At 38.8% G+C, this 15,567-nt stretch overlaps 1 protein-coding gene across 2 annotated transcripts in view; it reads right to left on the reverse strand.

Moving 5' to 3' along the window:
• The window catches only part of LOC306884502 (solute carrier family 4 member 11-like), a 78,921-nt gene extending 65,333 nt beyond the window's left edge, over positions 1–13,588 (reverse strand). For both annotated transcript variants that reach the window (XM_079440415.1, XM_079440414.1), the window contains exons 1-2: positions 13,363–13,588; positions 11–61 (exon numbers count right to left, since the gene is read on the reverse strand). In XM_079440415.1, the coding sequence (XP_079296541.1) occupies positions 11–61; positions 13,363–13,402 (91 nt within the window). In that variant the 5' untranslated portion in view covers positions 13,403–13,588. The remainder of the gene's footprint in view (positions 1–10; positions 62–13,362) is intronic.
• Positions 13,589–15,567: the final 1,979 nt, after the last annotated feature.

Consider the following 15,567-nt stretch of genomic DNA (forward strand, 5'->3'; position numbering starts at 1 on the left):
ATTCACTCACCCATCTCTTGATAGAAGTATCCATTCTTAGCCATCCCTGAGGAGGGAGCCTCTGCAAGAGAAATTAAACCACAATTAACAAAAGACTTCAAATAACTATGAGTGTGTGTTAAATAACACAGCGCGAGTAAGTGTTTAGGATTACCGTAAGAGAATAAAGCAGGTTTGATCACGCACTGATTCTTCAGTAAATGGATAAAACAGGCTACAAAAATAAAAGGTTATCTATCCAGGAATTATTATGGATTAATCTGTTCAACATGTTCGGGTGATGTCAAAAATGTGTTTTTCCTCTCAATAAATGTCAACACAGACAGATACAAAAATAATGTGCAAAATAGATATTATTAATATTAATTAACAATTTGGAATAAATTAATTAATTAGTTTGGAATTAATTAATTAATTAATTTGGAATCAATTAATTTAGACTACAGGATCGTTTCAAACTGATACTCAGCTCCATCTATTGAATTGTAACCACACTAAGACCAGAACCTTTGCAGTTTCGACCATTTTTTGTTTTTATTTGAATACCATACTCAATTTATAAGCATTTCTTTTCTGAGACTGGTTCCTACTACCAAGATCAATTTAAAATTAGGGAAATTATTAAAAAAACTATTTATTTTCAATTTAGAGTTGACATATTATGGCTGTGATCTGTGAAAATATAAGCATAATTACTTACATTTATTTATGTATTTTTATTAACTCACTATTAAACTTGTCTGTTTGAATTTTTTAACTCATAGCAGGTTAAATATCTAAAGAGGATGAAGACTTTGCCAGATTTTTAAAAGGTTTTGGTGTTGGCAAATTCCTTTTAAAAAATAAATATTTTTTAAATTAACCTCCTTCTTCTGTCAGGACATAGTAGCAACTCTATGCTTATCCCTGTTGTTATTAAACTGAATATACATTTTGACTGATATGAAATTTTGAGTTATGGTCAAAGGACAATAATTTGTGTACAGAACATTCAAGTGTTAATCTCAGATTTCTTTCAAAGCTGAAAAATAAAGGCAGGTGAAGTTGTCCCATGTCTCAAGAATCAGTGTGAATATGCAAACATGAGTATGCCATACACTAGTCATGCCCTTATGATGGTCACTTATGATGGCCACACACACATCAAAGCACAATTACACTGACACACACTCATGTATTTATTCCAACATGCTCACACTCAGGCATAAACACATACACATGGAACCAGCGCACATACTCCCACACCTGTGGCCTACATTCATTTGGTGCTGTTTAAGGGGATATTTATGAGATGAAGTCAGCCGTGACTGAGGTTTCTCTTTTCCCACTTTCTGACTCCCTTAATTGTCAGGTACCTCTCTTTCCAGCAAAACAGCCTGTCTAAAGAGAGTATGCATGTACGGCTGACACAAGTATACCACAGCACTCACATTTTGGAACATGAAAATAATACACACACCACACACACAAACTTGCATATATGTTATCCTGTTGTACAGTGAACAGACTGCATCAGATGCACTGACAGAGAGTTTGTCTCATTTTTCTTTTCAGTGACAGCCCAAAAACACGAGCTGCTGTGCCGTTATGCTGCAGGAAGTAAAAAAGCAGAATGTGTCAGTGCAGGAAACAGACTGTCTGAATATAAAGCTGATATGAAACTCCAATCAGCTGAGACTGGCCAGTCCAACATAAGAAGGCTCTGAATGCCTGACAACCATCATACTGTGTCTTAAATTAGCACTTATTTAAAATCAATAAAAACCCTCACTGAAGACAGAAGATTCATATATAACAAAGACATAGCTAAGCTAACATCCTCATGCTCATGTCACTAACTAAATCATTTTATACAAAGATTTCTTGAGGGTTATTCTGACAGCTTTTGTATTAGTAATTTGACGCCAACAAAAATATGGTTGAGAGCGATTGAAGAGCAGTCTGTTAAAAAATAAGGCAGTGTGATCTCATTAGTATTGTGACAACCCACAAACACACACACACACACACATTAGTAAATGAGCGAAACGCCTTGATGTTACACTGTAAAATTAAATAAACCTGCATTTAATATGTCTTACTTTCATCATTTACTAATAAACGCCACGTAACTGAAGTCTTACAAGGCTTTACATTTTAGATGCTTTCAGTATGTTTACATTAAACAGGCATTTAAATAGGAGACTTAAAACTCACCTTTTTACATTAATTCAAGGCCTTAAACACTGGGAGAAAAAATCCCAAAGGGTACAAATGTCCTTTTTATTTAATCTAAAGGAAGAATGAAAGGGATTTAAATGTATAAATTACAAATTCCATCACATAAATGATATAGGCTCTTTTCGATTTAAAACTGAAATATGACCACAAAAAGTAGAATCCTTTGCATTAGATATTACTGTTGGTAATATCTTTCACAAAATACTGTACATTAGAGCCCTGCACGGGCCTCAAATTTAGGCCCTAGCCCGGCTTTGACCCGAGACGCTCAGGCCCCAGCCCGTCTGACAGCTTATCAGAATTACCGGCCCGAGCCCGTCTTTTTTCCCCTTCTCCTAAAACAGTTTATACTACTGTTTCGGCTATTAAAATAGTTCAGTCTTGTGTGTAATGGCAAAATTATTATATTTCGTTTTGCTTTTTTATTAAGTTAATTTAAGTCAATTTTTTTCATCACTAAGTGATGGATGTCTACAATATAAAAATAAGGAGAAACCAAAAACAGGCCCGAGGCCCGGTCCGCGTATGAACTATGACGTGCAAATTTGCCCGAAGCCTGGCCCTAGAGGCGTAAAAAAGTCGGGGCCGAAATGCAGGGCTCTACTGTACATGTTGTATTTTAAATGTCCAGCTACTTACTTCACACTTATTGATCTTTAAAACTAAATCATTGCACTGGATTCATGTTTTGAGTTCTGTGAACCGTAAACTCTTCCTCCTTTGATTTGATTTGCCATCTCAAACATTTTGACACTGTTAGACTGCAGAGACAGATTATTCTGAGAATTTAAATTGTAAAACATTTTGTCATCCTCATAACACAGAGAGTGGAGCGTAATGGAGCGCAGCAGATTGGCATCAAGCATGTCAAATATTGGAGGGGGGACCATTTGGCCATATCTGATTATTTTAGGGGGGTGGGTAGTGAGGGGCTTGTCCCCCTCAATGTCTATAGTGGTTACGGCCCTGCATTAATTTAACAGAATTGTACATGTGTGAACAGGACCTGTTGCTGGAATGCAAGTAAATCAAGTTAAAGGCCATTTCCAACAAATGACATCATAACGACATTTTGATGCTGATGTGAATGTGTTTCAATACAAATAAAAGACGGGAAGTTAGTAAAATAGTACATTTAATTTGCAATTTAACAGGTTTTATGTAAGAAAGTGATTGGTGTCCCTTCAAATGGACAAAAACGCATATACAATTAACACATGCTTAAGTTCTGAGCCATTTTTACAACCTGGAGTTTTTAGAAGACCTTTGTCTACAGAAAACATGTTTAAGGTTCTAACCCCCTCACGAAAGAAGAAAGCAGTCGTGTTTACAACTGTGATGACAAACGCTTATCAGATTCATCTAAACGCTGGATTTTCAAAAGTATGTGAAATATTTAAAGTTCGCGGCATTGAATCTTTAAAATACATCCGAGAGTTTCATCTGTTATTGTGGCGACATTTCCACACCCTAAAACGTGACGCTAAACAGCCTCATGGGCAGGCCTTGGCCAATGAACGCGGCCATCTATTCCAGACCTTCAGCCGTCAGTCTGAAGGTCTGGCTACACGAGACTAAATCAAATATAGCGTTTACACTGACTGAGGTATATGATCAGAGTAAAAGCCCCAAGGTCACTGTATAAGGTCACTCTCCCACAGTATATGACTATTCTCAGACAGCAAACAGGCAGGTTTTTGTATTTCACCACACACACTGCTATTACATGATGCTCACAACTCACCCAGCTCTAATCAACGACATGCACTAGCATTTGCATAAATGGCTTGAGCCAGCAAACCCATAATTCTTTAAATGTCCTCCCATCGTAACATAATTTAGGAAGCCAAGAGTAAGCTAGTGAGGCAGACGGGAAAAAAACGACTCTCTCCCTCCCCTGCCATTCAAAGTCAGTGACAACACAGCAGCCGATTGGTATTCTGTGCATGTTCCCGTCAGAACCGTCCGTACAGACAAAACACCTTCAGCCCAGCAATGCCTACAGGTCCTCCGGAGGGGACGCAGTCACTGTGCTATTTACCCCCACTCTGACCTTTCACTGGGTACTTCGTCTCTGCTGCCTCCAGCTATGGGTACTGTGTGACCAACCTTTACCAACCCCTGGCTCAATGTCTGATCTGAAGATATTTCTCTAATGCCACGTTACTGCATGCTTATTTCCACCGCAGATGCCTCTCAGAGTTCGACTGTCAATATGCAAAGGAAGCGAGCAGGACTGATAGAGGAAGTGGTGCTGTGGCACTTTTAGCCTTAAATCACTCCAGGGTCCAGGGACGGCAAGTATCACACTTCCTTTTTAGAGGTTACTGTAAATACAGTACGCAATAGGGTTGTACTGACAGACGACGATAGTCAAAGATATCGCCGATATCAACGATAGTCAAAGATATCGCCTGTGACTGATGCCTTTGACGATAGATGATGATTATTATTATTAGGCTAGTAATACTATATAATTAATATTAGGGCTTATTTGTTCTATCATATTTCTTTTTGGCGATTTTACAGTGTTGCGAGTTATAACCAATCACACACTATTCTGTTGACTTTATGAACGCAATGGCCAATCAGAGATGTCTAGATTAGTCTGAAACAGCAGAGTTTTGTTGTTCAGTGCATGCACTCGCTGACTGAATTCAACATAAACAATAAAGTGCAGATGTAAGTGTGATGTAAGTATAAGAGATTTATTCAGTAGATAGCTTCACTGGTTATAATGGGAGTGTTTTTAGAAGGCATATACTCATGCTAGACTGAAGTCAGCGATGATGTTCTTTGATAATGTAAATGTTCTTTGCTCGTTTTCTGTAGCTGCTGTTTGACTAATTTAGGAAATGTAAGCATTATAATTACAATAACTTACAATGTTTCTATTAATACAAATTCAGTCATATTAAAAACATTACACTGTTTTAGCCTTATGCTGGAGTTGGTTCACTTTCCAGCAATGACACTAAGTAAGTAAATTATGAAATAAATTTGCACAATATCATGTATCGCGATCTCACATGCTGACTACAGGACGATATGACAATTGAGCATATTGCCCAACACTAGTACACAGACCAATCCAAAACAGACATTTCAAATCAAACAAGCTAAGGTTTGCATTCGAATCCTCACACAAGCATGATGCACGAACCACAAACAGATCCGTCAAGACGTGTTGTCATTAATTCACCTTTACTGTTTTATTCGTTCATGTTTAAAATGCAAAACTCTCTCGTTTTCAGTCCTGCTTTTCTTCACAGTCTCTTCTATAATCACATTTCCTGCAAACCAAAGGAAAAAATTGTTTTTCACATGGAGACGTGATCAAAGCCAATGTGTTGAAAGAATGAGAGATAAGAGAAGGGACAAAAAGACTAAACAGAAAGCTGTTTTGGAATAAATCTTGATCAAAAATCCTTCTAATCACATTAACGCAAGGAAACATGGACAAACAATAACTCAAATCTAAAGTGAACAGAAAATACCTGATGCAGGCTGGGTACAGAACAGGCTCCTAATATCTGTTCATCATTACTAACACAGGAAGTGCTGTCTTGGCAAACAGGAAGCAAGAGCTGGCAGAACAGGTCTTTGTGTGTGTGTGTGTGTGTGTGTGTGTGTGTGCGTGTGCGTGTGCGTGTGTGTGTACGTGAATATTTGAAAGTCAGTGTAGTTTTACTTTCAAACACACGGTTCATCATTGTTTGCATGTGCATTTAATACCATGACTAGATTCAGTTCAGCTACAGAGATAAGCTGATGTGTGAGTCACAGACTGAAGCTTAGTAACCAGTGAGTCCTTTCCCTTTACACACACACACACAGGCAATTTCAGGCTCTCTGCGCCAGTGAGCAGTGAGAGGGGTGTCTCTTTAAAGCTTGGTGGTCTGGTTGTTAAGAAATACTCATGTATGTGGTTAGTGTGCAACATAACCACAAACAGCCTGCGCATCTATTCAGTTCCGTACTCAAGGTAAAGAGCATAAAACATGAAATATGCCTCAGTATCACTCTCTAGCTCTCTTTTTCCTTCTCTCCTTGCTTTCATTTTTAATTTTTTTTTCTAGACAAGACCAGGCACGCTAGAAAAATACTCTCGGGATGGACGAACTCTCTCTGGCGAATAATGCAAATTTACAGATAAAAGTGCGCGAAGATGAAACAGTGCAAGAGCGAGCGTGTTGTTGCGCGGTAGAGGTGGCTGTGTTGTTTGTCTGGTGTGAAAGCGGGAGTGTGTAGTAAAGCTGTCCTCCCGCTCTCTCTCAAACACACATACAGTTAAATAAGCTCATCAAAGAGGTGCCAGGTCACACAAGACAGCCGCTCGATCTCACTCCTTCCTTCAAGACAGTAACCTTAACGTGATATTCTTCTTTGAAATTAAACCTCATAATAAGTGCATCAGAAGTCATGCAGCCATGATGCATCTAGTTCTTCAAAACTGATTTCAGCAGTCATGCAAAACAAAATCAACATTTACAATCACAATTCAAATGTACATTTTGTACTTTTTTAAAGGAATATTTGACCAAAAATAAACATAATAATAATAAACAGTAGTCTTTGGTTTTCGTGTCTCATTATTGACATCAAACATGTCATGACTCATCTTGATGCGCCTTTTTGGATGTATCATACTGCACAGCGCTAACTGGAATTTTTCATTGACTCACACTTCATATTAGATGTCTTTACTTTGTACTTATGTCAAAAAGTACAGTATGTACAGTAACACTTAAATTTAATTACTACAGTAATACCAGTAAATTATGCATAGTTACAAGCAAATAACTTTATAAATCCAAACCATAAACCTAACGCTACAATAAGAACATGTTGTTATTTAATGTTGCTTATTTGTGCAATTGCATGACAACAAGGACACGTAAAAATAAGGTGTTGCATTGCAAAATTCTTTCACTGCTATTCAGGTGGGATATGGTTAAGGACTAGGTTTTGTGGTATGGTTAGGTTTAAGGGTGGGTTAAGTGGTCAGTGGTGTAAATGAAGTAATTACACGCAAGGTTTTTTTTTATATATATATAAGCACAATATAAAAAAACACGTAGGCCTATGTACAAAATAAGTGCATTTTATCAAATGATTCATTTAAATGTTAGTACACATCAGATGATTTTACAGTTTTGTTTATTACACTTTTTACATTTTAAGGTGTCCTTGTTACAGTGTAATTATGCATTTAATACTGAGTCATATTAATTAACTACATGTTCTTACTATATGGTTAGGGATAGGATTCGGGTTTGGCTCAGGGTTACTTGCATGTAATTATGCATAATTTATTGTTATTATAATAGTAAGTACATGTAACGTGTAACAAGGACACCTTAAAATAAAGTGTTACCATTTTTTTTTTTTTACAGTTAACTGTTACAGTTTTTCTGTATTAAGTTTTGTATTTTGATGAAAATATCCATTAAATTTAATCAGTATTTGTCATGCCGAATTAATTTTACTTCCTATTACTTACTAAAACAGCATTTTAGTCAACATAAGAAACATTTTAGCTAATAAGAAAGTGCAAAATCACACCAAATATGTATACATTTTTGTATCTTAATTTAAATATGCATCATATATCTGTCTGTTTATCTCAAAGCTCTTGTACATCTTCAGAGGACTTGGAATATATTGGATTAAGTCATATGGACTACTTTACGAAAGTGTTATATTATGTTTATTTTTTTTCAATTCTCTGAGCTCATTCGTCCCCATCCCCAAACATTTTCAATGTATGAGAACAATATTCTTCAACACATCTTCCGTATTCCACAGAAGCAAGAAAAACAAGAGGTTTGGAACGACGTGAAAGTGAATAAATGATTACAAAATCATTTTTTGGAGAACTATTCCTCTAACTTTTTCATCAAGAGAGGAATTAATGTGTCACGGAAATCTCACGGCGCATCTCGGCAGGTTTGCATAATGTCAAAAAAATAAATAAATCTAGTAAATTGAGTTTGCGAGCCTGTTACATCCACCCATATGGCACCACGCTCTGGCAGACCAAAAACATTAATCCCTGCCCTGACAAATGGACAATGTGCATTAAAAAATTGAGGGTAAGAAACAGGGCACATGGCCTGCAATATAAAAGCATATCAAACATGTGAACGCATCTTTTACATAAGCTATTACAGCTGTAATATCATAAGAGAAGGTACAAATGCAGAAAGCATGTGCATTGGGTTTAGAAATGCTGCTTAGGAATTTAGTCACTGTTATTTCACAGACCTTAGGTTTTTGAGATCTTTTAATCCCGCGGTACCTGTACGAGAAGGGCCATGCTTTGACACAGATATGACTTTGGCTATGTGAGAGATAAGGTATGAGAGAAAGAAAGCTGCCTCTTGCTGGCTGTGATGGTATTTTGGTTGTCTAGCAGTGTGTAGTGATGGTACTTTAGCGTAGATACACCTCTACTAAACAGACAGACAGAAAGAGAGACAGATTAAAGGTGCTCTATGCCACTTTTTAATATCACTTACAGCCCTGATCTACGAGAGAGCAAGCCGGAAAAAGAGAGACTTAATATGCCTGCAGGCTTTTTGGCACTCGAGTCTCCGACTGCTTAGAGAGGGAATTCCTTCTGAAGACCAATAATGACACACATACACACACACATGCTGCTTCTTTGGGAATAAGGGAAGAGTGTGATGAGGCGAGGAGAAGGAGAGAGACACCGAGTTGTGTCTGTGTGTGCATGAGGCTGCTCGACAGAATATTCCTGGAGCGAAAAAGCCAAACAGTTGACGATGCATTCTCTCCACAAATAAACCGTGGAAAGCAGCAGATAAATATTAATATGCATGCTGTTGTGGGAGTAATAGAGGGAACAACTCAATGCTATAATTATTAAATGAGGAAAAATGACTGTTTCTGCATGCAAATGAGCATGTTATGGATCTTCAAGATATAAACGCACATTAAAAAGATTTTAGAAAGGCCGAGCTGAATTAGTTCCTTCAAGCAAGTGTGACATTGGCATTCATCAATTTTCCTCTGCTGGAAGACGCTTTTGACTCTCTGCATGAAGCCTGGTCTGGAGCTTATTCTGGTCAATAACTGCCTACTTAGATAGGAAAAGGTCTGAGTGACAAGAAATCGACTAATGTTTTGTTTTTACACAACTTTTAGAAGAACATTTATTTTGGACCACAAAACCAGTCTTAAGTAGCACAGGTATAATTGTAGCAAAAATTTTAGCTAAAAATACATTGTATAGGTCAAAATTATAAATTTTTCTTTTATGCCAAAAATCATTAAGATATTAAGTAAAGACCATGTTCCATGATATTTTGTAAATTTCCTATCGTAAATATATCAAAACTTAATTTTTGATTAGTAATATGCATTGTTAAGGACTTCTTTTGGACAAATTTAAAGGCGACTTTCTAAATAGTTTTTTTTATTTTTTGCACACTCAGATTCCAAATATTTCAAACAGCTGTATCTCGGCCAAATATTGTCCTATTCTAACAAACCATACATCAACAAAAAGCTTATTTTTTCAGCTTCATGACAATTAAAAAAAATTGACCCTTATGTTTTGTGGTCCAGGGTCACATTTTATATTTTATCAAAAACATAATAATCTGACATGAAAAACTTAATTAATTAAAACAAGGACACAGCAGTGTTGATCTGTGTTGAAAAGTGTGTAGAAGATTATTTCACAGACATAATTCAGAAAAAAAAGTCAGACATACAGTTTTGCTTACTGATTTAAATTTCATTGTGAAAACACGGAATATCTTTATTCAGATGATCAAAGAACATGCGTAGCACTGGTCAATCAGATCAGAACTGGTGATTTCAGCCGGCTCTTGCTTCTTTCTTTTTTTTTGAGTGCAATATGCATCAGTGAACAGACTGTGGGCAGTCTGTTGGCATGTCATCTGGGAATCTTCTGATAGTAATAGAGAAGATGCTGTTCTGATAATAGATTTATTAAACCCCTGCCACAGAATAAGGTGTAATGCAGTTATAATGTTCTTCACATGTTCGGTTGAAATAACCATTTATGACAATTTGCAGGGAAATCCTGAAGCCGCAGCCATTTGCTTTCAGATGAATTTCATATGGCAGAGATGTTTCTGCAGCATGCGGCTAGGCTGATGCGTCCGTCTCACCTCATTCTCTCGGTGTGATGGGAGCAATCACCAGGTCACCCTGATAGTGATCTATGCATACTCTACACATCACACGGTGTTATATAGACGTACGTGAGCCGGCTGCTCCCTCTCTACCTCTCTTCGTCTTACTCTCTAAAAGCCGTAGGAGAAAATACGCAGAGCGGTGTCTGTGCAAAAGCAAAGCACACCAAACAGTAACAGGAAAATCTAGGTAATATTACTAAGATGGCATCAGATCTAGTTCTCTTAAGCCCATTTATTCCTGTAAAACATCCTCTTGGGCACTGGCAAGAGAAATGGAGATGGAGATACAGAGGGAAAGGTGGACGTCAAGATCCAGTGACCGCAGTGCTAACGTGCTTCAACATGACAGCCGTCTTTAATCACACAGCACCAAGGGAATGCGCAGCTTAAATGTGTTTGCATGGACACTATTGTCCTGTACATCAAGGGAATTGAGATTTTCCTTTCCTTCATATCTCGGCTGCTCTGGTTTCGTGAGCGCTCTGCTGGGGGATTCCTGCTAATTGTTTGCACATTCCCTTCTTCCTCTATTAAAGCCAGGCCACCATTCCCTTTTACAATCTACAGTACCGCCGCCACAAGAGAAGAAGACCAAACCGGAGACAAAACACAAGCGAGAAAGAACAGAAAAAGGATACAGCTGTATCATACAACGAATGTGAATTCTGAACGAAAACAGAAAGACTGTTTGACATTTGAAGGCCATGACGGTATCTAGTTTATGCCAAAGACGGTTTGTCATACAGCCTGGCACAACGTCTAACCGCGCGCATCTGCGTATTTGTCTGGCATATGCGTATCAGAAAAGTGGTATGTGTGCGAGGTTTCTCCCCTGGCGCACGGGCAGCATCGCAATCAAAGGTCGGAATTCATCAACACTGGCATCCTCCAACATCTTGAAGCAATCTAAGGTTTACTCCAGGGGTGGGCGAGGGGCGCGTCTGTTTGCCTGAGCGTGGGTGTTTGTGTGTGCGTGTGGATGCGAGAGGGGGTTCCTGACATTCGCTAACAGAAAGTGAGGATGGAGCATTTGTAACTTTTCCCGCGAGCTATATTTAATCCATTACGGAGAAGCAGAGGCATGTCTATCTGGGATCAGACTTTTAGCGGAAGAGATGTCCAATTAATTAGGCTCAAACAAACAACACACAGCACTTGGCAAATCGCGAACATATTTGGGCCTCTAAAAATATCCACATTACGGCCATGCCTGTAAATCAGAAAAGGGTCAAGCTCTCCATCATGTGAACGTCTGCGAAGGCTCCTCCATTCACGCCCACAGACACCGCTCTTTGTATGAGAGAGGATGCCCATATGGCCGTTTTACAGTGTACCGTAAACAGAGGAGATAAACAGAGGAATGTGTGATTCTAATTTCCCTTGCAGACTGTAATGTACAGTGGGTGGAAGACAAATGGGGAACAGAAAAGTCAGAGATGCCTAAACCCATAACCAACCTCTCTGAGACTCGGGGGATGACTGTACACACACATACACAGATAAATAAAGGGAAGCACAGCAATGCAAAGTCAATCGGCCCTCCAGAAACTGACATCTATTCATATCCCGCCATCTGCAGCGCAAATAGGACGCTCAATACGCAAACACGATGGGAAACTGTAAATTAAGGAATCTGGGGACAAAATGTCCACCTTTTATGTGTGTGTAATGAGAGGCGGGTGAGCAATCACGATGCTCCTTAGAGAGAAAGACAGTCGTAAAAAGACAGAGGATTTATTACATTAGTCCCATCGATAATTTTATTCTTTCATCCATCCGTTCATCCGTTCGAGCAACTTCAATCCTGTTGCAGCGATTGCTCACCTATGTGAAAGTTCTCAGGCGGCCACAGCATGCCGATGGCCCGTGACCTGCTCCAATGACATTGAGATTCTGTGGAAATTATGGTATTGACAGAGTGCCACAATGATTATCCACAAGCCGAGACGGGCACAAAGTAAGTGTCAATTACAACAGCCTGATCAAATGCGCACTTGATGCTGTGTGTCACACATACATGGAGAAACACACACGTAATCATGCGAGGAGAGAAAATTGAGACATCAACTGATTTGAGGTTCAACCCTCAGGCGAAGGATGCAAATCACAGTCTCATTATGTATGTGTGTGTGTGTGTGTGCGTGCGTGTATCGGCGGGAAGACAGGCACAAGATTTAGTGTCTTCTCACTTCTATTACCTACTGTGTTTACACTGAGGCTTTGAGCGAAGGGAAAGGACAGAAAGAGAGCGATGTAGGTGCACTTGTGCTGTACGATGGCGCATGTGTGTTGCATGCGGTATTAACAACGAGACGAATCGAACAGCAACATTGCGTACAAATAAGACCTACTCTCCCAGAAGACTACTAACTACACACATCCGCTCGTTTTCACGTGCACACACACTTGAGTGCCGCCTGATCAGGCATATAGGTTTTGTTTCAAGCGCTACCCTATAGGTACTTGATTTTGATCAGTGTTTTGCATCAGTCTCTTTTCTCAACTCTCCCTCTCCCTCATTTGTATTTGCATGCGTGTGGTTTTGCAATGTGTGTGCGGGTATCTGAAAGTGTGTGATGTCATTTTTTATTTTTTCCTGTTTACTCGACTAAGATTAACAGCGTAAAAGCATTTACGACGCATTCCAGAAAACCAGCCCGTCTGCATTCCAGCATAACGCACCCCAAAAAACACCAGCAGCAGCAGCGGCGGTGGCAGTGGCAGCGTGTGAGAAAAACAATCCACAGACCTGCTGGATTCAACAGAGAGAAAACTTACAACAACACACAAAAACGAATGCACCCTCTCCGCTGCACATGTTTAGCACACACAGTCGCACACACAGTCTCAAATTTCAGGGAACCCTCAGATGCTCAGTCGTGACGGCGCAGGAGCATGTGCATATGTGTGCGTGTGTGTGTGTATGTGTGAGAGTGCATGTGAATCTTACCGGATGGCACAAAATGAAGAACTTTGTTTGCTTCCATCATTCCCTTCTCAACCCATAATCATCCTGTAGTCCTGACACTAATGAGGGCAAGATCACCTCTGCTCCGGTCTCCTCTCTCTCCCCTCCTCTCTTTACTTCTACCTCTCCCTCTCTCCCTCTCTCCCTCTCTCTCTCTCTCTGTATCTATCTTTCTTTCTCTCTCTCTCATTCCTCAGACATATTTAGTGAGTCAGCCTTGCCCTGCCTCCTTTGAGCTGTGACTCTGGGTCCTAAAGCCTACATTTCCTGCGTTTCTCCGTTTCACTTTGCGTACTTCATGCTTGCGGGCATAAATCATCACGACAAACCACCTGTCATAAAGCATTACTTTTGTGTGAGAGAGAAGTGAGTCTGTGTCATAGAGTAGTCAATAAAATGTGTATTCTGATAAATGTTTTGCAATGTGCGACATGTGGTGTGCCTGTAAGTTTACATACTGATGTCACTGTAATGTCCTTTGTTTCTTTCACAATAAAGAATAATGTCATTATGGCATCTAGAAAATCACACGATAGAAATTATAGAAATACACACCCTGTTGTGAGGTGTGGTGCTTTTGGATTGTTTGATGCTATTATTTTTGGTGTGGTGCTTCTGGATTATTTGATGCTGTTAGTTTTGGTGAAGACATGTTGAAACAACGTTTCAGAGAGATTTACTGCAAAGATGGCTGCTGAAATTGGGTACATTAGCTGAAACGTTGCGAGCATCCTGCTTTTTTAGTCTGCTATGTATGAGAATCAACACAGTGTAGCACCATCATCACAGTGAAAAGGCAGCTATATGGTTAAATAAATGCAAGAGAGAAAAGACCAATTAAAACAGATTAACTAACAAAAAGTACTCAATATGTCAATGGCACAATGACATTACTGTATTCAATTAGAATTTGAATGGCAAATATTATATCAAATTAAGCCAATGGGAGACTTTAAAAAAATTTCAAACTTTAATTTTAAATGATAAAGATCACAAACCCAAAAATATATTTAGTACACTTAAAGGAACAGTTCATCCAATTTTGTAATCATTTACTAATCAAACCTGTATGACTTTCATTCTTCTGTGGAACACAAAAGAAGATATTTTGAGAAACATGTTTTTATGTCCACACAATGGAAGTAAATGATAAACAAAACTGCTTGGTTACCAACATTCTTCAAAATATGTAATTCCACAGAAGACATACAGTTTTGGAACTTGATGGTGAGTAAATGTTGACAGAATTTGTAATTTTTTACGAATTATCCCTTAAATGTTAAAATTATCTACAAAAATATCCACACGTTTGAACAGAAGATGAATAAATATCAGAAGACAAAGAAGAAAATGAAGTTGACAATGAAGAAAAAAACTAAAGCAACAAAAGACATAAATAAACAGGGTGAGGAAAACGCAAAAAGTCGAACAAAAGAAGTAGAAGACGAAGATGACAAAGGAGATATGGAGGAAGAAGACGTTGAAGAAGATACAGTATACTAGCGGCAACAGCAGAACACGATGACTAGGCAGTATTAGTAGATTAAAAAGATGACGACAAAGAAGATGACAATGGTGAAGAAGAAGAAGGTGAAAAAGAAGAACAGAATGTTTGAGGAATTTCCAGCAAGCACTGTAATGACTCATCATTCCAAGGCTGTTTGTTTTATTTCTCTGTCGAGTGGAGTGGGGGGGATCTGTTTTTTATTTCGGCCCTCACAATAAGTCTTATAAAAAGTGTAGAACCCCTCTCTCCTCCCTCCATTTTGTTGCCATCAAACACTCTTTCCACAAAACACACCTGCTGGCAGTGTGTAAAAGAGGGTGTGTGTGTACGTATGTGTGTGTGTGTGGGGCTGTAATGTTCACACAGCTCTTGTGTAAACCCTAGACTGTATTGTGATGCACTGCTCTTTATACTATTCAGTTATGGTCAAAACGAATACCTCCCACAATATGACATGCTAAGTATTTGATTCGGCCACCTACGCATCCAAGCATTCAACATAACGATACTACTGAAATATCCTACCTCACAATCATCATAGTCTGACTGATTTAAAAGAGATGTGGATTATGTGGAGTGTGAAGGGTTAAATCCTGATGTGGGCACAGGATGCTGTGGGTACACAGAGTGAGGTCAATCTCTGACCTTGCTATTGTCCTTGAGTTCAGCAGAGTTGTCCG

The sequence above is a fragment of the Barbus barbus genome (genome assembly GCF_936440315.1).
Source record: "Barbus barbus genome assembly, chromosome: 18".
Classification (NCBI taxonomy): Eukaryota; Metazoa; Chordata; class Actinopteri; order Cypriniformes; family Cyprinidae; genus Barbus; species Barbus barbus.